The sequence below is a fragment of the Drosophila innubila genome (assembly GCF_004354385.1).
Source record: "Drosophila innubila isolate TH190305 chromosome 2L unlocalized genomic scaffold, UK_Dinn_1.0 5_B_2L, whole genome shotgun sequence".
NCBI classification, from domain to species: Eukaryota; Metazoa; Arthropoda; class Insecta; order Diptera; family Drosophilidae; genus Drosophila; species Drosophila innubila.
This window is the reverse complement of record NW_022995373.1, coordinates 5,458,116-5,480,464: the sequence shown is the minus strand read 5'-3', so window position 1 is coordinate 5,480,464 and position 22,349 is coordinate 5,458,116. Positions and strand designations below refer to the sequence as shown.

At 33.8% G+C, this 22,349-nt stretch overlaps 1 protein-coding gene across 2 annotated transcripts in view; it reads right to left on the bottom strand.

Moving 5' to 3' along the window:
* LOC117782746 (glucoside xylosyltransferase 2) overlaps window positions 1–22,349 on the bottom strand; it is a 109,055-nt gene that overhangs the window by 48,092 nt on the left and 38,614 nt on the right. The window contains exon 4 of one of the 2 annotated variants that reach the window (XM_034619782.1): window positions 16,338–17,536. The exons of the other annotated variant lie outside the window; for it this stretch is intronic. Coding sequence (XP_034475673.1) covers window positions 16,877–17,536 — 660 coding nt within the window. The 3' untranslated portion in view covers window positions 16,338–16,876. Of the gene's footprint in view, window positions 1–16,337; window positions 17,537–22,349 lie in introns of those variants that run through there. 2 annotated transcript variants of the gene reach the window in all.

Below are 22,349 nucleotides of genomic sequence, written 5' to 3'. Positions count from 1 at the left end.
CAGGCTGGTCAGTGCTTATAAAATATAAATTTTTATTGAACATAAACAAGTGCATTTCCTTTTGAAAACTATTCCAACTGGGCCAATTATTAAATCTAGTTTTGACTAATTTTTATGTGGAGGACCGGACTTGACAGTATTGACGAAACTGAAGAAAGAAATGGTCAAAAATTTTCAGACAAACGACCACGTTACCAAGTTAATGAGGGTACAAGTCAAGCCAAACTCCCACAGCTGAGAAGCACATATGGAAATAAAAGGGACAGGGCGGGTCCGTGAGGGACTCAGCCACCACTTAGCTCACAGCCCACTAGATCGTAGCAACGCTTCCAAGGACGTGAACAGCAAGCGCAAGTCGAACCCATGGATGTCGATCCGTTCTTGTCAAGATTTCGAAAAACGACAAATTTTAACAGGAAACCGAACTCGGCTTAGAGCCGACAGAAAATAAATCACACCTTCCATTAACAAGAAACTGATGACAATGAATACCAGTCTGATGCAGATGAAGGTGTCACGACATTTGAAAATGATGTTGCCCTTAAAGACTCCTTGAATTTTTTAGGACTAGGTTCTACCTCCCGTACATCGATCGATATGTAGGGTGTGGCTTATCAAAATATTAACTGATACAGGAGCGTCAAAAAATTACATTAAGCCTTTCTCCGAATTAAAAAATATCACAGATGTAGAAAAACCATTCCAAGTGAACTCTATCCATGGGGGCACCCAAATCGAGAAAAAATTTCTTATCACTGCGGACGGCAGTTCGCGTTAGTGACGAAAGCATCACGAAGGGTGAGAAAGGTGACTAACTATATATACAGCTAAGTTGGAAAATTTGCTACGACTGTCCGATCAGATCGAGTTATATACCGATCAAAAGGTATAGTCTTAACTTACAAAATGGCATACTAAAACTTTTTCTAACCAACTTGGGTCATGAGATACGGGGGTGTAAGTGGGAGGGGAAAAATTTAAATGATTGCAGCTGTTTGGGCCTTTTGGTAACATTTTTTATTTTTAAAAAATTCTACTTAAAAATACTCGTCGATTGATACCTCAATCACCCAAATCCGATAACTGGTTCAAAAGATAAAGAAATTTAAAAATTTTAGTGGACTTCTCAAAATGAAATGAAAAGTCAGTTTGTTTGTCTGTTTGCATCAAAGCGCTAAAGAAGCTTAAATGTAATGATGGGGATTTATTCCTTTTCGAAAATCTAGAAATGTTTGTTCTACGACTTTTTGAAAAAACCGCTAGTTTAGAGGGAAAACGCTAAATCCCGCTAAAATTGAAACAACAGTTTCCAAACCATAAAAGCTACAAATATGTTCTATATATCATTGGAAAGGTGTGTTTGAGGGCTTTTAGGCGTACCTTTAAAATTTTTTTCCAAAGTACTCTGGTAACATTTTACAGGTGAAATAAACTTTTTTAGCTTACATTTTGGCGATTTTTGACAAAACGGCTCTAACGATTTCTGTTAAATTAATATGTTGATATAGTTGATATAATACGTACAATTTCGCGTTTTTTGGTATGTGAAGCATAAATTTTGGTTGAGGGGTTAAGTGAATAAATACATTTTTCTATCGGTCGAAAATCACGTTTTATTACGAAAAACTTTTTGGTTTTATGAGGCATCTCAACCAAACTGATACAATATGCATTTAACTTGGTTTCATATATCCTGACTAAAGTTGGATCAAATCGGACCACTATGTCATATAGCTGTCATAGGACCAATCGGGCGAAAATCCAAGTCTTATGTTAGTATGAAAAACTTTTTTTTTCATAGTAAGTACGGGGTCTCCGACAGTAGAGTATGCTCGACTATAGCAACGGGAGCCAAGCGAGCAGGGGCCGGAACCACCTAGTTTTCTTTATAATTAAAAAAAATTTTTTTTAAATATAAAAGATATTAAACAACTAAATTTATATATTTTACTATTTGCCTGCATTAATGATAAACCTACAATGTCGAAAGCAGAAGCAATTGCAATAATTTCTGATAGAAATTTCTGATCCCAGAAAAAAACCCCTACACGAGGTAAAAGTCTAGTGACGAAAGCAATTTCTAGCCCCAACATTTCTGATATCCAATTTTATGACGAACAAAATTCAGTTTAATCTAAAAATTTTAAATAAAAATATAAATAAAATTGGATAAAACTAAAGTCCATCAACTTATCGAAAACGGTATTATTCGACCGTCCAGGTCCCCATACAACAACCCCAATTGGGTCGTTGATAAAAAAGTGTCGACGAACTCGGTTACAGGAATAGGAGAATAGTTATTGATTTTAGGAAACTTTATCAATAAACCGTGAGCGACAAATATCCAATACCCTCAATTTCGACAATACTGTCAAACAGGGATAAAGATCAATTTTACACAACGTTGGACATGAAATCAGGGTTCCACCAAATCGAACTCGCAGAGAGGGACAGAGGGAAAACCGCTTTCTCAGTGAACAACGGGTACGAGTTCTGTGGGCTTTCTTTCGGTCTCAAAAACAAACCAAGCATTTTTCATAGGGCAATAGATGACGTTCTGAGGGAACAAATCGGGAAAACATGTTAAGTCTATGTCGACGACGTAATAATATTATGTGAAAGTCAATCACATTGACTGGGTCTTAAAAAGTCATTACGAAGCTGGCATGAGGGTATCCCAAGAGAAGTCCAAGTTATTTAAGAAAAGTGTGGAATATTTGGGATTTGTAGTTACCAGAGGCGGTATAAAAGCGTCTCCTGACAAGGTACAGGCTATTTTGAATTTCAAGCTACCCTCTAACTTATTGGATCTTAGGTCATTCCTAGGGCTGTCAAGTTATTACAGATGCTTCATAAAAAACGATGCCGCCTTAGCAAAGCCTCTTTCCGAGCTGTTAAAGAGTGACAACGGTAAAGTAGGTGCCTATCAGTCATGGAAAGATCCGATCGAACTTACAGCTTAACAGCTGGAAACTTAAGATTGAAAAATATCTTGATATCCGAAGACGTAATGTTAAGATACCCGGACTTTAAAAAGTGCTTCGACGTAACAACTATTGCCTCAGGACATGGTCTGGGAGCTGTGTTGTCCCAAGAAGGTAGCCCGATAACAATGATCACAAGAACGTTGCGGAATAATGAAGCAAATTTCGCGACAAACGACCGGGAGTTGTTAGCAATTCTTTGGGCTCCGGAATCACCTGTACGGAGGTTAAGACTAGAGGTCTGCATGAGTACACTCACAGCATACGTAAAATTGAATGTATTCGAATGAATTCAGCTGATTGAGTACGAAGCACACAATGAATTGAATGTGTATGAGTGACACACCACACTGTGTCTCATAACTAACGCCATTCAACGAAATGAGCGAGAATAAATAACTGCGTAAAACGGAATGAAAACTTTGGCGAAACCGAAGACATTCGAATGTATTCGAGTTGTGGCATAGACTTTGTGTGTATTCATTTCAAAATAATGTTTTTGCACTCGAATATAAACTAAATACATATATAAATATAGGCTTACAAACATAAATTTAATACATATATAAATATAGGCTTACATATGTAATACATATGTACATATTATTATACTATAATTAGATATAGGAAAAATAAATATAAGTATATATATATATATAAGTATGTAAAATACATTGACTTGCGTTTTTCTTTTATTTTCTTTTTTTCTGTACGCTTTGTGCTCTACGCATTAATGAAAAATCTGTCTCGCATTCGAATATATTCAAAACCAGCCCTCTAATTTTTACGCGTTCTCACTCATTCAATTCATTGCTTTTCGTTTGAGTTAAATGAGACATTGTACGACGCTAGCGTACTCACTCACTCAAATAAATTGTGCGTCGCATTCGAATTCAATTAGCGCATTGTCCATTCGAACGTCGATTTTCTGCCATTCATGCAGATGTCTAGTTAAGACCTCAATATTTTTACTGAACATCAACCCTTGACTTTCGCTGTATCTGATCGTAGCCCAAATGCTAAAATAAAAAGCTGGAAAGCTTTTATTGAAGAGCATATTGCAAACATGATTTACAAACCTGACAAGAATAATTATGTGGCTGACGCATTGTCGCATCAAAACTTGAACGCCGTAGATTCCAGCTCTCAATGTTCGGACCTTGCTACAATTCATAGTGAGGAATCCCTGACTTACACAATCATGACCACGGACAAGCCATTCAACTGCTTTACGAATCAGATAATAATCGAAGAAGCTGATTCCCCCTCCGTCAGAACGTTTCTGCTTTTTCATAATAAAGCAAGACACGTTATACGAGTCTCAGATCGCAGCACACTTCTACAGACACTACAAGGTACAGTGAATGTAGGAGTTGTAAATGCAATACACTGTGAGCTGTGCCGTTATTCAACATATAGTTATCGAACCTATCCCGTCGACAACATTTAGATATTCCAAACATCTATTTGCTGACATCACAGACAAGACAGAACAAAGAGAAATAGTAACTGCCGAACATAACAGAGCACACCGAGCAGCGCAAGAAAACGTTTAACAAATACTGCACGACTATTTCTTCCCCAAAATGAACAGGCTAGCAACAGAAATTGTTGCCAACTGCAGAGTTTGTTCACTGGCCAAATACGACCGGATTCCAAAGAAACAGGTGCTGGGCGAATCACCAATTCCTACTTACGCAGGAGACCTATTACACGTAGACGTATTTTCCACAGACCAAAAATACTTTTTTACGTTGGTCAACAAATTCTCAAAGTTTGCTATAGTAAAGCCAATTTGCTCACGAGCCATTGTTGATATAAAAGACCCGCTATTGCAACTTGTTAAAATTTTTCCCAATATCAAGACCATTTACTGCGACAACAAGAGATCCCAAAATTCTGAAAAAAAAAATAGGGTTATCACTTGACAGTTGCAACATTGCAGTGAGCACATGTGCCAGACGTCACAACAACAACTTGTACTGAAAAATGTCCTGCCAGGGTGCTAGACCCAGACCCTTGACTACGAAAAGTCATGCACATATGCCCATGTAAGGATGATAAAAAACACAAATAAAAATCGATAATTTCAAACGAAAGTTAGTATTTTTGGCATATTTTAGTGTGAAAGTTCTGACAACACTTGTTTAGTGACGTCACGACACAAAAGCATTTGTTTCATTGTAGGAAAGTTTTACAATGCAATTATTTTGCAAGTCGAAACAACAAAAAATTAACGGTATTTAATATATAAATTGTTAATAATGGGCGCATCCAATAAAAATAAATAAAAAAAATTGAAAGAGATTTCAGATTTGAACCGGCAACTTTTGTACGTAGATCGAGAAAGCTCAAAACAAAACAAGTGGGAAAGGCTATTGTCGAGATCCCGACTATAGGATACCCGTTACTTATTTAAATATATAATTAAGTACTATAAGAAATTACGACCAAATAAAAACTATTGCATACTTTTGTGATTAAATTGAAATAATAACATTATTTATAACTAAGATTAACTATTACTCCCGTTCTACTTGTCCAATATTACTGAGGTTAAGTGAGATTATAGATAATATTAATGGATAACGTTGTTAACCATAAAAACTGTATTATCTTAAGAACTGTGGGTGTGGTGGTTTTTCGCTATTTACGGGGGCGGAAAGGGGTGTGGCTTAAATTTGAAACAAACTTGATCTGCGTGAAATCTATAGAAATCTTTGTGCGAAATTTGGTTACTCTATCTCTTATAGTCTCTGAGATCCCTTTGTTCATAAAGACGAACAGACAGCTTTTCGCGATTTATGGAGGCGGATGACCTGCGTGGGGTCTCTGAGATCTAGGCGCTTACACGGACGGACAGACAGACAGACACACATGGCTATATCGACTCGGCTGTAGATGCTGATCAAGAATATATATACTTTATGTAATCGGAAATGCCTCCTTCTCCCTGTTACATACATTCCAACGAACACAATATACCCTTTTACTTATTTTTTAAGTAACGCGTATAAAAACAATATATTTGTATTCCGCTACAATAGATTAACATCGCTTCTAAATACTCTCTTGACGATCTACACGACCGCGATCGTAGAACTGACGAACTATACCAATATAGGACGGAGTCGTAACTGTTTAAACCAGCGATGGGCAAGCCCTTGCTCGCGCTACTCAGAACACTCAGACAACAACAACAACTTCTGACGCCGCGCGAGTTATGTATAAGTCCACTCCATTCCCAGAACATAATATAAAACCAGACAGTCTACAAACCCCAATTAGCCAGAAAGTACAAGAGCTATGGAACTCGTTAAATGCTTAATAAGTAATTTCGCAACACGAGTTTAATAAACTCTTTTAAAAACGAAAACATCCGGTTTAGCAACCGAAACACAAATACAATACACCTAATTCCAATTAATTGTACCAACATGAATATATACTAAAACACATGTATGTCAAATAAGTCTAATCAGCATAATCATGGAATATGCATTGAATTCCAAATAATTATACCAATACAAATAGATATGGAGACACATGTACGTAGCATAAGTTAATCAGCATTTTTATGTAAAAGCTTTCATTTATACATTTTGAATAAAGAGTTAGTTAGTTGATTCTAGCCACTGAAATATAAATGTCGTGTTTTTGTACTACGTCGTGTACTTCGCCGAAATAATTATTTTTTAACAAACGCATCCTCCAATTCCATAATTGGCGCAGTCGGTAGGATCCTTTTTCATTAAAGAGGATCCAGCGATAACATTCGAACCAAATAAATAAATTAAGGAAAACTGAGGGCGAAAGAAAATAAAAATAATTAACATTTATTGGCCGACGAAAACTAAAAATCAGTTTACCTACAAATCAGTACAGTGTACAAACGGAATCAACTCTTGCACAAATAAAACTAAAAATCAGTTTTAACTAAAAATCAGTGTAGTGCAATAATAAATAAAAATTAAAATTCTGGCATCAAGAAAGCAGCAAAGACTAGCGAATTTCGACAAAACAAGAATGGCTCACGATAACCCATCAATGCCACAGGCAGACCTGTTAGAACAACTGGCTATTAGAGAACAACAGCTGGAACAGTTACGGCAAGCTTATGTACAACTTCAGACCAACAACACTAGTACAGCGCAGCAAGGACGACTGTTCAAAACAATTAGTCACCTAGCCACGTTCACGGGAACAGGGGACATCTCGATAAATTCATTCTTCAGCAGCGTGGAGTATCTACTCTCGTCAATACAAGACCCGGAATTGAAGCGAGAAGCCACACGGACCATTTTCTATAGGACGATTCAAGGACAAGCAAAGGATGTAGTGATCAACGTACCGGAACCCGACAACTGGGAGCTGATAAAAGCAACTTTAAAATTGAGGTACAGACCAGACACGGAACCACACCAACTCTACCGAAGAATCTGCGATTTAAAAGTGAATACGGTGAGCGAACTAGCTGTGGAAATACAAAATATAAAATATAAAACAGATGAGCTAATAGTTTATCATAAGAACGACAACTTTATAGATCTAAGTAATATTGAAAGCTTATTAGTCAATACAGTAAAAGAAATGACACAAGGCACACTACTAGACAAAATTTATGAAGAGAGAGAATTAGGCGCAATATTGAAAACAATGATGTTACGCAGATATGAGAACAGTTGTATTAGATATCAATATAGAAAAGCCAGACCCAACAGAAATAATTCAGAGGCAGGGCCGAATAACAGAAATCAGGGAAATAATAATCAAAATATGCAACAACAACAGAACTATAGGAATGTTAATCAGAATAATAATCAACAGCAAAACTATAGAAACACTTATCAGAATAATCAGCAAGTTCCAGAAACTCAAGATTGGAACCAAACTAATAAGAACCAGCAACATAATTACCGAAATAACAATTCAGGGCAATTTAGACAAAATAATGTACAACAAAACGTACGAAGCAACAACTCAGGACAAAGTAGACAAAATTATCAACAAACAGGCCTGCAGCAAACTAGGCAGTATAAACCAGGTAATGCAGTACCCATGGAAATAGATAATTTAGAAACTGACCAGACCAGGAGTAGGGATGACCAATATCAAAATGACGATTACAACGAAGACATCAACGACCAAAACAACGATTCAAACCACTATTACGAACAACAGGCAGAGCTTAATAATACCGTTTTTTTTACGAAGCAGCCTCGGAATGCCTACCATTAATAGAACTTAACATAAATAAGGAAAAATACGTAGCGTTAATAGATACGGGAGCCACCTTAAGCTTGGTGAACGATCAAATAAACAGTTACAGACAAATTAAATTGAACAGACCAATACCATACAGCACGATAAACAGCAGAGACGTAATACAGTACGAAATACACACAGCAGCACCAAGAGAATTTAATTTACCAAATGACGCAAGGGTACGATGGAAAGAAGCCCCACTAACAGGAAGGAAATATAGTTTCATCATAGGAATAGACCTCCTCAATTTTCTAAACGCTTTTATCAACATCGAAAAAAAAATCTTAACATTAAATCATAAAGAAAATTCAATCATCAATAACCCATATCAGTACAAGGAAGTATGTACATTAGAAAGTAAGGAAGGAAACCTCGGTAACCTAGACTTAGAACATTTAAATAAAGAAGAACGGAAAGAAATTGAACTTATTTTACAACGGTACAGTGAACTATTTTTTAAAGAAGGAGACATATTGACGAGTACGACAAAAATCGAACACGAAATACGGACAACCACAGACGAACAACTAAATTCAAAACTTTACAGGTATCCACCACAACATGAGGAAGAAGTAAGGAGACAAATAAAAGAAATGACAGAACAAGGTATAATAAGAAAAAGTAATTCAAGATATTCAAGTCCTCTGATAGTAATACCGAAAAAAATAGACAACTCAGGCAAAAAAAAATATCGAATTGTAATTGATTATAGAAAGTTGAATGAAATTACCATAGATGACAAGTTCCCGATCCCAAACATCGACTCAATTTTAGACAAACTCGGAAGAGCACAATACTTCACGACGTTAGACTTAGCAAAGGGATATCATCAGATATTGGTTAAGGAAGAAGATAGGAAGAAGACAGCATTCGTAACGCCACACGGCTTATATGAGTTTATAAGAATGCCATTCGGGTTAAAAAATGCCCCAGCCACCTTTCAAAGGCTGATGAATGAAATTTTGAGGGACCACATAAATAAAAAATGTGTCGTATATCTAGACGATATACTAATTTTTAGCACTTCATTAAAAGAACATATTCAGGCAATCAAAGAAATCTTCCAAATTCTTGAAGAAAAAAATTTAAAAATTCAAATAGATAAATGCAATTTTATGAAAAGAGAGACAGAATTTTTAGGACACATCTTGACAAAAGAAGGCATTAAGCCAAATCCCAATAAAATCGCGATTATAGAAAAATTGATACTACCCCGGACGGAAAAACAGATAAAAAGTTTTTTAGGAATAACGGGTTACTATAGGAAATTTATTAAAGACTACGCTAAAGTAGCACAACCAATAACAAAATATTTAAAGAAAAATGTAAAAATTAATTCAAAAGATCCGACGTACGTTGAGGCATTCGAAAAATTAAAACATATGATCAGCTCACACCCAATTCTTAGATTTCCAAATTTCGAAAAAATATTTACTCTTACGACAGACGCGTCGAACTATGCAATAGGGGCAGTTTTATCCCAAGAAGGACACCCAATTTGCTATGCATCTAGAACATTAAATAATCACGAAAAAAATTATTCGGCAACCGACAAAGAATTTTTGGCAATTCTTTGGAGTGTAAATTACTTTAGACCATATTTGTATGGAAGAAAGTTTAAAATACTAACAGATCACCAACCTATAAAATTCTTACATTCGAAACATAAAGGGAAAGACATTTCACCTAGACATTAAAGATGGTTATTGAAGCTAGGAGAGTACCAATTCGAGATTGATTATTTAAAAGGAAAGGAAAATAGAGTAGCTGACTTTCTAAGTAGACTTGAAGACAACGACTACACTTATAACGAAAATAACGACAAAGAATCAAGTATAAATACGATAGCAAACATGGAAGACGAAGAAGATAATACATTAATAGCGACAATACACTCAGCAGAAGAAAACTTACACGATCATTTTTTTATAAAAGAGGAATTAGTTAATAAATATAAAACGCAGATAATTATTACAAATTGCAAGACAGAAGAATATAAAACAGTAAATAATAAAAGAATAATATTCATAGCAAAACACGATTTTTCAACAATGGGGAAAATTTTTAAGAGATATATAAACAAAGGAAAAATAGGAATATACTCGGAATTACCAGATCATGAATACAATATAGTTCAAGAAAAATTAATAGAAATGTTTTCCAACGACAAGCAGGTAGAATTCATAAAATGCACACTCAGAGCACAAGACATCGAATCAGAAACGGAAGCAGTGAAACAGATATCATTTTACCACGTGAGAGAAAGTATGCATTCAGGTATTCAAGAAACATACAATCAAATTAAAAACAGAATATATTACCCAAAATTGCTAGAATTAGTGCAAGTGGTTATTAACCAATGTGATTGGTGCAAAGAAATTAAATATGATAGGAATCCTATTAAAAACAAGTTCAAGAAAACAGAAACCCCATCAGATAAGAACCAAATTGTTCATATAGATACATATGTAGTGAAAAATACGCACTTTCTAACAGTTATAGACAAATTTTCCAAGTTTGCAGCAGCATATATATTAAACGACAGAAACCACATTACCATAGTAGAGCAACTAGAAGAACTTTTCACAAAGATAGGAAGACCAGATAAAATTATAGCTGACAATGAGTTTAACTCTATCAGAATTAAAGAATTATTATCGCAAGAAGGAATAGAATTACATCTTACTAAACCAAATAGTCACACAGGAAACTCGGACATAGAAAGGTTACATAACTCAGTAGCAGAAAAATTTAGAGTAATATATAAAACAGAAGTATCAAACATGACAGTAAAACAGATGATGCAAAAAGCCGTGAGAAACTATAATAACAGATATCACTCTACAATTAAATGTACTCCTAACGAAGCCCAGAACAATAAGGTAGACTTGACAAAAATTAAGGAAAATATAGAAAATACTAAACAAAAAATGTTAGAAAAACACAACAATAACAGAGAAAATTATGAGGAAAAACGAGAAGAAGGGTTTATAAAGAATTATAAGGCAGTTAGACATAAGGAAGCCCCGAAATATAGAAAAGCTAAATTGAAGAATATTGACCAAAAAAATATAAAAAGAACTTACAAATTTTCAGAATATGTTAATGATGATAATATTAATACTGACGACAATGAAAACGATACCAGGAACGTTGACAACCCAGCAAATACTTGATCAAGACGGGTATGCACAAATAGAGATGAAAGATCAAGACATAGTTACAGCAACGGACATAATAATACACATAATAAATTTAAAAGACATCGATAACATTCTAAGTGACCTAGAAAACAACATATTAATGATAAACAACGACAACAAACATATATTACAAACACAATTGACAGAAACAAAACATAAACTTTACATTATACGGAAACTACACACGTAAAAGACGAGGACTAGTTAATGCAATTGGTAGTGGAGCAAAATGGATGTTCGGTACCATGGACGAAGAGGACAGAAAAGTAATAGAAAATCATCTATCAAAATTCAAAGAAAATATGCAAGAAACTAATGAATTATTGAATAAACAAATTTATATTAATACATACTTTAATGATACAATTCAATATATCAAGCAAATAATAAAGGCAGACAGAAAAGCAATTGAAAATCAATTAAACGCAATTGGAAAATACGAAAATAATAGATATCAGGAGAACTTATATTACGATCAGCAAATAAAAATTCAGTTAATAAGAAATAAGATAGAACATCTTCAAGATAACGTAGCATCGGCTAGGTACAATATATTACACCCTAGCATATTAACGGATAGTGAGATAAAGAAATACAACATTAACTTCAACAAACTAAATCATATCAAGTTAACTACAGCATTGTTTACTAATAATCTATTAATATTCGCAATAGAAATTCCCAAAAATTTTACAACAATTAAAGTGCAACAAATTGTACCAATACCTAATGAGAAAAAATTAGAAATAGATTATAAATCAGAATTAGTATTTAATTATAAAAATGTAACCTACACATATGAAATAAACAAAAAACTAAAAGAAATGAATATAAGCAAACATTGTATATTTAAGAAAAATAGTAAATTGGTACAACAAAAAGAAATGGAAATATTAGAATTAGACGAAGAAACCATAGTAATCAAAAATGCCAATAACGAAACATTATATCAAAATTGTATCAACGAAAAAGTACAAATTACAAATAATACATTATTACATTTTGCAAATTGTACAATAGGTATAGACGACAACTATTTTACAAACACTTTCGAAATAGAAAACGAAAGAACACTTTATGAAAAAAAGAAACAAATACAAAATTTTACTAAACAAATAACATTTGAAAGCATACTAGAAAATTACAAAATTAACTGGATAAACATAAAAAACTTAAAGACACATAAAAACATAACCTATTCATTTAATATCGCAGTAATTTTAATAATAATTATATTAATAACTGTCATTATGTTAAAACACAAGAAAATTAAAGTCCAGCTTAATAATAATAGAATTCAGGAGAATTCTTTTCTAAAGGGGGGAGAAGTTATGTATAAGTCCACTCCATTCCCAGAACATAATATAAAACCAGACAGTCTACAAACCCCAATTAGCCAGAAAGTACAAGAGCTATTGAACTCGTTAAATGCTTAATAAGTAATTTCGCAACACGAGTTTAATAAACTCTTTTAAAAACGAAAACATCCGGTTTAGCAACCGAAACACAAATACAATACACCTAATTCCAATTAATTGTACCAACATGAATATATACTAAAACACATGTATGTCAAATAAGTCTAATCAGCATAATCATGGAACATGCATTGAATTCCAAATAATTATACCAATACAAATAGATATGGAGACACATGTACGTAGCATAAGTTAATCAGCATTTTTATGTAAAAGCTTTCATTTATACATTTTGAATAAAGAGTTAGTTAGTTGATTCTAGCCACTGAAATATAAATGTCGTGTTTTTGTACTACGTCGTGTACTTCGCCGAAATAATTATTTTTTAACAAACGCATCCTCCAATTCCATAATTCGCGCAACTCATTTATGACCCCCAATAAAACTAAACAACAAACACATAGCAAATGCTCGATTTTCGGCTGCGACGCGTACGGTCATAAAAGTGTTCATTTTGCTATGATTTATGACTTCAGCAGCGTCTTGTACACTGTGTGAAAAAGTAGAGTTGGTTTTGATGCGTTTTCATGCGTTTTGATTTTTACCACATAATAAGCGTTCGACTTGCAAATAAAATTAATTAGAACTTCTTTTAGTGTATAATTGTTTTGGTTTGTCAAAACCAACAACAACCACACAGATTTTTCGGCGCGACGCACAGAGTCATAAATGTGTTCATTTTGCTTTAATTTATGACTGCAAAAGTTGTGTTTGTTGTAGATGTTGTTGTAGTGCTCACGATTGCAAATTCCGTGCCCACCGCTGGTTTAAACAAATACGGATACTTAACGTCGTACGAAGCATACGTGGACAAGACTAGGTAGACTTTGAACTTGTTTAACCTTGACCACGAAATGACTGATCTTGGACACATTGAAACGTTAGTAGAGACACTTAAGGTGGACTATAGACAGTCCCGAAGCATAAATTTGTTAGGGACAGCGCTTAGGGTAGTGGCGGGGACTTCTGACTTTGACGATTGCAAACAGATCAAGTTTAGACGCACACAATTAGTAGACGCAGAAACCAATCAGATAGAGATAAACACTAGAATTTAAACAATACTTAACGAACGGACCAGGACACTAAATTCAATTAACAAAACAGACAGAACTGGCATGGAACACATGTACGAGACAATTTTGGCCAAAAATAGAATAATAATTACAGATCTACAAAATTTAATCCTTGCACTTACGTTAGCAAAAATAAACCTGATCAACCGGTAATGTTGGATAATGTTGATATTAAGGAATTTATGCTTTAACATTTCACCAATGTTAGCGTTGTGGATATACTAGAAGTATCTAACAGCTTTTCAAAACAAAGACATTTTATATTTCTTAATCAAAGATCCAATACCTAAATTAGTATGTAGGTAAATAAATATTTTCACCTTGAGTCACGGAAATGGAATTTTAGATTTTGAAAAAATTAACAAAGTTCCCGATTGCGGTAAAAACATCTTGGCCATTGGAGGGTGTAATGCGGCGGTTGATTCCACATTCTGCAAACAACTAGAAGCACCGAACTGCTCACAAACTGGTCGCAAGAGCCCTGGCGCAAAGCAGCTCAAGGCCCCAATCACCTATACAAGCTGACCCTGGTAGACGATGGAGCAGTAATCATCAACAACGCAGCTGCAACCACATCAGACCATGCTGGCTTCCAACAGTCAGTTGTCGGGACCTATTTCCTAACTTTCGATGACAAGAGGAATTAACCACAGCTATGCTCGATTGGGCAACCGGATGCCGTCGCAACAATGTTGCGACACTCTGCCGCTAAAACGCTGACCATGAATTGCCGACTCTGCATTGCCGGCCGGTCAACTGCTGGTCAACAGCCAGCTCAGCGGAGTAACATGATCCCGTAGCTATGCACGCCAAGTGGCCGATGAAAAACAGCACGAGGCGCAGGGTCAGCAATCTGTCGACGTCGCTGCGATGCAGCCAATGGCTTATGTTAGCTTAAGAAAGATATGTAAAATTAGTTTTTAAAGAAGCCTTGAGCGATCCGGCTGGACGCTAATAAGCATTATATTAATATAACAATTAAATACCACAATTTCTAATTATTAACTTGTACACTATATTTTTATAAAACTATATATACAATACACTTTTAAATAGCTCTATACAATATTACGTCATTTCTCTCAAAAGGGAGTATGTATACGCAACATATTGTAGTGTATTTAAGTAAATAAGACTTTGTGCCACTTTGTCGCAATATACATAAACATATATATAAAGCAACCACACATAAATTCATAAACATTCCAGCTAACTTAAAAGACCGAAAGAGGCGCGGGAGAAATGCTGAGCATACACTTTGCCTCCAGCTCGCCAGTGGTTACGCTTTGCATATGTCTTATGTTTATGCCTTCTGCATAAACATACTTACAAAATTTATGTAAATTATGTATTTAGACGTCTGTAGACAGTCTTCCGTTTTTAGATTATAAATGGAAAACTAATAAATTTTTCTTTTAGAGTTTGTTTATTATGTGTTTAGAATTGATTTTCTGACGTTTTAAAAGTTATATGATTATGTTTTTTATTACAGAATTTTGTTAAACATTGAAGTTGTGAAAAATACAAAATTTAATTATGACCAAATAAATTGCAATTTAAATTGCCAAAAAAAAATATATTGACTAAGTCTATCGATTTGTGAATTAGACTGCTAGTAGGTAATATTGTTCTCTTGTGTTTTTGTAAAAAAATTAATAAATACAAAAATGCAACTTTAAGTTTACTTAAAAAGCGAAATACTGAAGACCGTCTGTAGACGGTCTTGTCGGTTTGAGCGGAAAAAAATATGGCCGTTCGCTTGCATCACAAGGGAATATCGCACGCAACTTTTGGCGATATCTTTTAATATTTTTTGCTTCTAAAGTTTTTTTTTTATTTTTCTTAATTTAAGTGTCTAATATTTATAAAATTTAATTTGTAAGAAATTTTAAATGAACAATTGCTTGAGTTGATAGATTCTGTAGAAGCGATGATAAGTTTAGCAGTGATAATCGTGATGGGACTCCAATTATGTTGTCGACAAAATTCAATTTAGAATGAATCTTGAATTTTTAGGGTCGAAGATGCCTCCTTCTCCCTGTTACATACATTCCAACGAACACAATATACCCTTTTACTTATATTTTTAAGTAACGGGTATAAAAAACTTTAGAAGCAAAAAATAGCTAAAGTTATCGCCAAAAGCGAACGGCCAAATTTTTTTCCGCTCAATCCGTCAAAACCGTCTACAGACGGTATTTTGCACCTGGCGGTCGTTCCAAATAACGGAAAATTATGAAATTTAGAACTTAAGCTTATTTAGCCTATATCTACTTATAAAATAAATACAACTTGATTGAATGTCTATTACGATTTTCCCTGTTAGAGGGATAAAATTTAAGAATTTGTTGTTTTTCAATCAATCCCATTGTTTTAAGGCGTTTAATGACTGTCGACTTATCCACTCGAAGCGTTTGGTATCGGTCCACCTAGGGCAATGATTCCAACTCTTCGTCCCACACCTTTTGTGTTAAATCGGTCGTTCCTTGTCACTGAGCTTAAAATCACCACTTTTAAAGCGACCAAACCACCGCCAACAAGGTTGTTTAGACAGCGCATACTTGCCGTAAACTTCCCATATTACTCTCGGTCGCACATTTTTTTAAATGAAAAAATGACGAAGGACTTCATGCAAAACATTATCTGGTATGCAATTCGGCATGTTTGAGGTAATATTTAGTATTGTTTTTTACGTTACGTTACGTTTACTAGCATACAATACAAAACCCTTAACCTAAAAGATTCACTGCAGGCAAGTTAGCTTTAAATGAACTTAAATATAGTCGGTTGTCGGATTCATATTAGGCATACTAAGGCAAGCTCATATCTAAATGCTTAACGTATTATATTAAATAACTAGTGAAAAATCCTTAGAATGTATTGCCAAATAGCAGGTTGGCTACCAGAAGAGAATCTGACGCAATTTTTCCGCATGTTGATTCATTGATAGTTCGATCAGTTAATGCTGAGCGAAGTGGTAATAAAAAATTTGTGTAGGCGTTAGTACCTAATTGATAGTTTTCAATAGCACTATAAATTGCTTTGAATAGTGGTTGCTTATTCGAATGAAAATATCCTCTATTTCCATGTATTAACTTTATTCCCGTGTGGGAAGTATTACATATACTCATGTACATACAGTGATCTGGGCGATAGTTGTATTCGCAGGGCATTATATGTAGCTTGTCAGGATGATAATAAAAGAGGATATTTATAATATCTTGGTCGCCCCAGGTAATACGTAGCTTGTACTCGTTATATATAGGCAGTACATGTTGTTCCCATTTGAATTTTCGCATACGTGTGAGGTTCATCAGCATAACTCCAGAGTTTACTCCAAGTTTTCCATAAAATGGATGACGCGCAAACCGGTTGTACCACCCGATATTTTCATTTTCGTGCTCGGGAGCAAGGGCAGCCATTTGACTCTCATTAAATTTTCCAAAAAATTTCCATATTTCGGAAACTGGAGATAAGAATAAGATATCTGTATCAACGTATAACAAAGAGTCGACATCCGTCAAAAGGGACTACAAGTAAAAAGTAATTATTTAAAATTAATATCTAGAGTAAGCTATAGCATTAATAAATTATTTTCTTAACGGTAGAGCGCTATGGTTAAGAGCGCTATTCATTGTGTTATATTACACTAGGTAACAACCAGACTCTAGCATGAACGCATTTCACAGAAAACCACACTTTCTTTATGGTAGATTTTTTTATTTTTTTTAAATATAACTTATTAAACTTAAATTTTTTTAAAGGTGCGCTTGGGTTAAAATTAAAAAACGCTCAAATTTTCTGAAAGCTAACGAAATATATAATTCATTCAAACACAATATCAAGTTTAAACCAGTACTATTACAAGTATCAATTCTGAAATTTAGAATATGATAATTTTTTGTGGTATTTTACCGATTTTTACTTAAAATTTTTTGGAAAAACTGAAAAAAAAAAAACATTTTTAAAATTTTTCTCCATTCTTTTGTTGGACCACTTTCGCCCGTTTTTGGAAGCCTCATCGAAATCGAAGGCTTGCTAGTTTAATGAGTTTTAAAGAGACCGAAACAAATCGAATTCGGAAAGTGCCAGATCGGGGCTTTATGATAATTACTTCTTAATTCAGATCAGATAATTTTTGACGAGTGACTTAGAATTTATAACTGTGGACAGCAGACATCCGAATGAGTGCTCGATTCTGCAACTGGTACCTAATGATGGTTATTATAAAAATAAAAAGTAGCAACCCAAACAAGCAGCTACGTAAATTCAAACCACATTGTCACATTTTTGTGAAAGTATCGTAAGTTAAATTTTTTCAAAAATCCACTTTTTAGTCACTGCAGCTCGCGTTAGTGACGAAAGCATCACGAAGGGTGCGAAAGGCGACTAACAATATATACAGCTAAGTTGGAAAATTTGCTACGACTGTCCGATCAGATCGAGTAATATATCGAAAGGTTTAGTCCTAACTTATAAGGTTTAGTCCTAACTAAATGGCATACTAAAACTTTTTCTAACCAACCTGGGTCATGAGATACGGGGGTGTAAGTAGGAGTTGAAAAGTTTAAATGATTGCAGCTATTGAGACTGTTGGGGCCTTTTGGTAAAATTTTTTATTTTTATTTAAGTTTTTTTAAAATACGCGTCGATTGATACCTCAATCACCAAAATCCGATAGCTGGCTCAAAAGATAGATAAATTTGAAAATTTTAGTGGACTTCTCAAAATGAAATGAAAAGTCAGTTTGTTTGTCATCAAAGCGCTAAAAAAGCTTCAATATAATGATGGGGATTTATTCCTTTTTGAAAATCTATAAATGTTTGCTCAACGACTTTTTGAAAAAAACGATATTTTAGCGGGAAAACGCTAAATCCCGGTAAAATTGAAACAGTTTCCAAACCATAGCTACAGATATGTTCTATATATCATTGGAAAGGTGTGTTTGAGGGCTTTTAGGCGTACCTTTTTTAGCTTTAGCTTTTTTTCTAAGGTACTCAGGTAATATTTTACAGGTGAAATAAAGGTTTTTAGCTTACATTTTGGCGATTTCTGACAAAACGGCTCTAACGATTTCTGTTAAATTTTAATATGTTGTAATACGTTCAATTTTGTTTTTTGGTATATGAAACATAAATTTTGGTTGAGGGGTTTGGAAAATATTACCTGTTAAGTGAATAAAAACATTTTTCTATCGGTTGAAAATCACGTTTTAGTACGAAAAACTTTTTGGTTTTATGAGATATCTCAACCAAACTGATACAATACGCATTTAACTTGGTTATATATCCTGTCCAAATTGGTTCAAATCGGACCACTATGTCATACAGCTGTCATAGGACAGGACCGATCGGGTCAAAATTAGGTTTTAGTATGAAAAACTTTTTTGTTTAGTGATATATTTTAACCAAATTGATAGCATATGCATTTTGGTTAGTTTTAAAAATCCTGACCGAAGTTAGTTCTTATCGGACCACTATATCATATGGCTGTCATAGGACCAATCGGGCGAAAATCAAGTTATACTGTGAAAAACTTTTTTGTTTTATGAGAAATCTTAATCAAACTAATACAACATGCATTTAACTTGGTTTTATATATCCTTTTGACCAAAGTTGGTTTAAATACTAATAGAATATGCATTTAAGTTAGACTTATATATCCTTACCAAAGTTGGTTCTAATCGAACCACCATATCTTATAGCTGTCTTATGTTAGTATGAACTTTTTTTTTCATAGTAAGTACGGGGTTTCCGACAGTAGAGTATGCTCTACTGTAGCAACGGGAGCCAAGCGAGCAGGGGGCGGAGCCACCTAGTTTTCTTTATAATTAAAAAAAAAATTTTTTTATAAATATAAAAGAAATTTAACAACTAAATTTATATATTTTACTATTTGCCTGCATTTATGATAAAGCTACAATGTCGAACGCAAAAGCAATTGCAAAAATTTCTGATATCCCAGAAAAAAACCGATACACAAGGTAAAAGTCTAGTGACGAAAGCAATTTCTAGCCCCAACATTTCTGATATCCAATTTCGTGACGAACAAAATTCAGTTTAATCTTAAAATTTTAAATAAAAATATAAATGAATAAAAAAAAAAAGCGAAAATTGGCATTTGGCACTGCGCAAAAAGTAATTTTTATGTACAAAGAAGCTCACCCTGTTTGCTCACAGTGCACAATGCCAATTTTCGCTTCTTTTATTAATTTATATTTTTATTTAAAATTTTTAGATTAAACTGAATTTTGTTCGTCACAAAATTGGACATCAAAAATTTTGGGGCTAGAAATTGCATTCGTCACTAGACTTTTACCTCGTGTAGAGGTTTTTTTTTGTGGTACAATATTCTTGTAAAGCCTCAAACGCATTACCCAGTAAAATATTATAAAGAAAATGGCTATAATTAAGACAAAATATCACTGTCAATTTTATCGTATGTGAAACTGTTTTTCTCATTAATCAGAATGTATCGATTACATTAGGCAACGAATTTTGACTTTTTTCTTTTGAATTTAACAAAATCCACTTTTTTGGATAGATATGGGGCTCCAAACGACGAAAAACATTTTTTTTTTTCCTATGGCAGAGTTTTTTTTTTGGAATTTTTTTAAATTTGGCTTTTTTAATCGAGCCGTTTTCTAGAGGTACGCCCACATTTGTTATCATTACTCGATTTTTAAAAGCGTTACTTATCCTAAAAGCTAATGAATACATCTGCAATTTATCCATTCACAGTCTAAGAGTTAAGCCAGTAGTTAAGAAGCTATTAATTTATGTTGTTTTATTGAAATGTTGTTTTTTATATATTTTTTTACTTTAAAATTCAAGGAAAACTCGAAAAAATTTCTGAAGTTCGGTTTTAATTTTTTTTTTGCAAAGCTTTATTAACTGAGCGTCGCACACTGGGGCAGGCGGCCGATATGCGTGGCAAAAATCATTTTTTTGACGAAAGCGTTTGTAAAAAGTAATAAAGGCATTCGATAGAGAAATCTCCAGAGATTACAAATCCAAAAGATTTTTGAAATCAGGTAAAAATTGTGGGCGTGACAGCCTCTCAAAGTTGACCCTTATTTCAGTGCGCGCACAAATGTGGATTTTTTTCCTAAAATGCAAACTTTAAAACTGATTTGATGACAAGTTATATGACCGATCTTTATGTTTTGGTTTCATCTGAAAAGTACATTCATTTTAATTAAATGCCGTAGAATTTTGTTTCTTCACTTGTTGACCTTTCATTCCAGCGATGTTTAAAAAAAGCACTAAAATTAGGCTATTTTTGACTTTGATGGAATAGAAAAAATTGGACTCGAAGGACTCGATCCCACTACCACAGGAGTCTTCGTTAATCAATTCTCTAACGAAATAACCCCGGTCTTTCATGCGTCCAGCTGCGTCTGGGAGAGTTATAGGACGAAAACTGATGCAACCTCGCAAAAAAAATGGTGATGGAAGAGGAAGAGCGCAGTACAATTACATACGTTTTCGGTATGCCTGTCTGTTAATGAATAAGATGCACAAAATATAGATGCGAATATAATGAATTAGCATTATTGTAACTTGTACCTGTCTTAAAATTGTTTAGAGCCGTTATTGCGCAAATTATGTTTGGGAAATTTTGAGCAGGTATGTATTGCAGGTAAAACCAATAGTGGAGGAAATTTATACGAACTTTTATCCGTTCTGATGCATTATGAATGGAAATCACTGCCTATTCTTTTTCAATAGGGTTTTAGTTTTTACCTAGTCAAAAAGGTCATACCTATTTAATTATTCAAAGGCAATATTGGGTAAACTAGGTGTTGTTTTTTACCTAATTAAAAAGGAAGTATGTACCTGTTTAATGAAATGTTTTACCTAATTAAAAAAAAAAACTATTTAATGAAATGCAGTCAATGTTGTTAGACAGTTCATTTTTGACATCATAAGAGCCATTACCTATCTGGAGCTGCTTTTTTCTTGAACAGTATTTTTAAATATAATTCAGAAAATTTTCGTCAGTACTATAAGTGAAGTGTAATCATGGCTTTAAATAATTCAAAATGTTTCGAAATATTCGTTGCCACAAAAAACAAAGCTCAATTCCAAATGGCTATAATAAATGAATTAAAGATATCCTTAAACGATTTGTCAGACATGTTAAATCACGAAAGGATTTAGAAGAATATAATTATAGTCCCGAAATGATAAGTTTATTAGATATTAATCCAAATGTTGATGAATATTTTGAAAAAAAATCAGGCATAAAATAAATATATACACAGCTAAGCTCATAGAATATTAAAAAAAAATTTTTTTTTTTTTTTTGTTATTAGGTTATTAAAACTATTTAATATGTTAA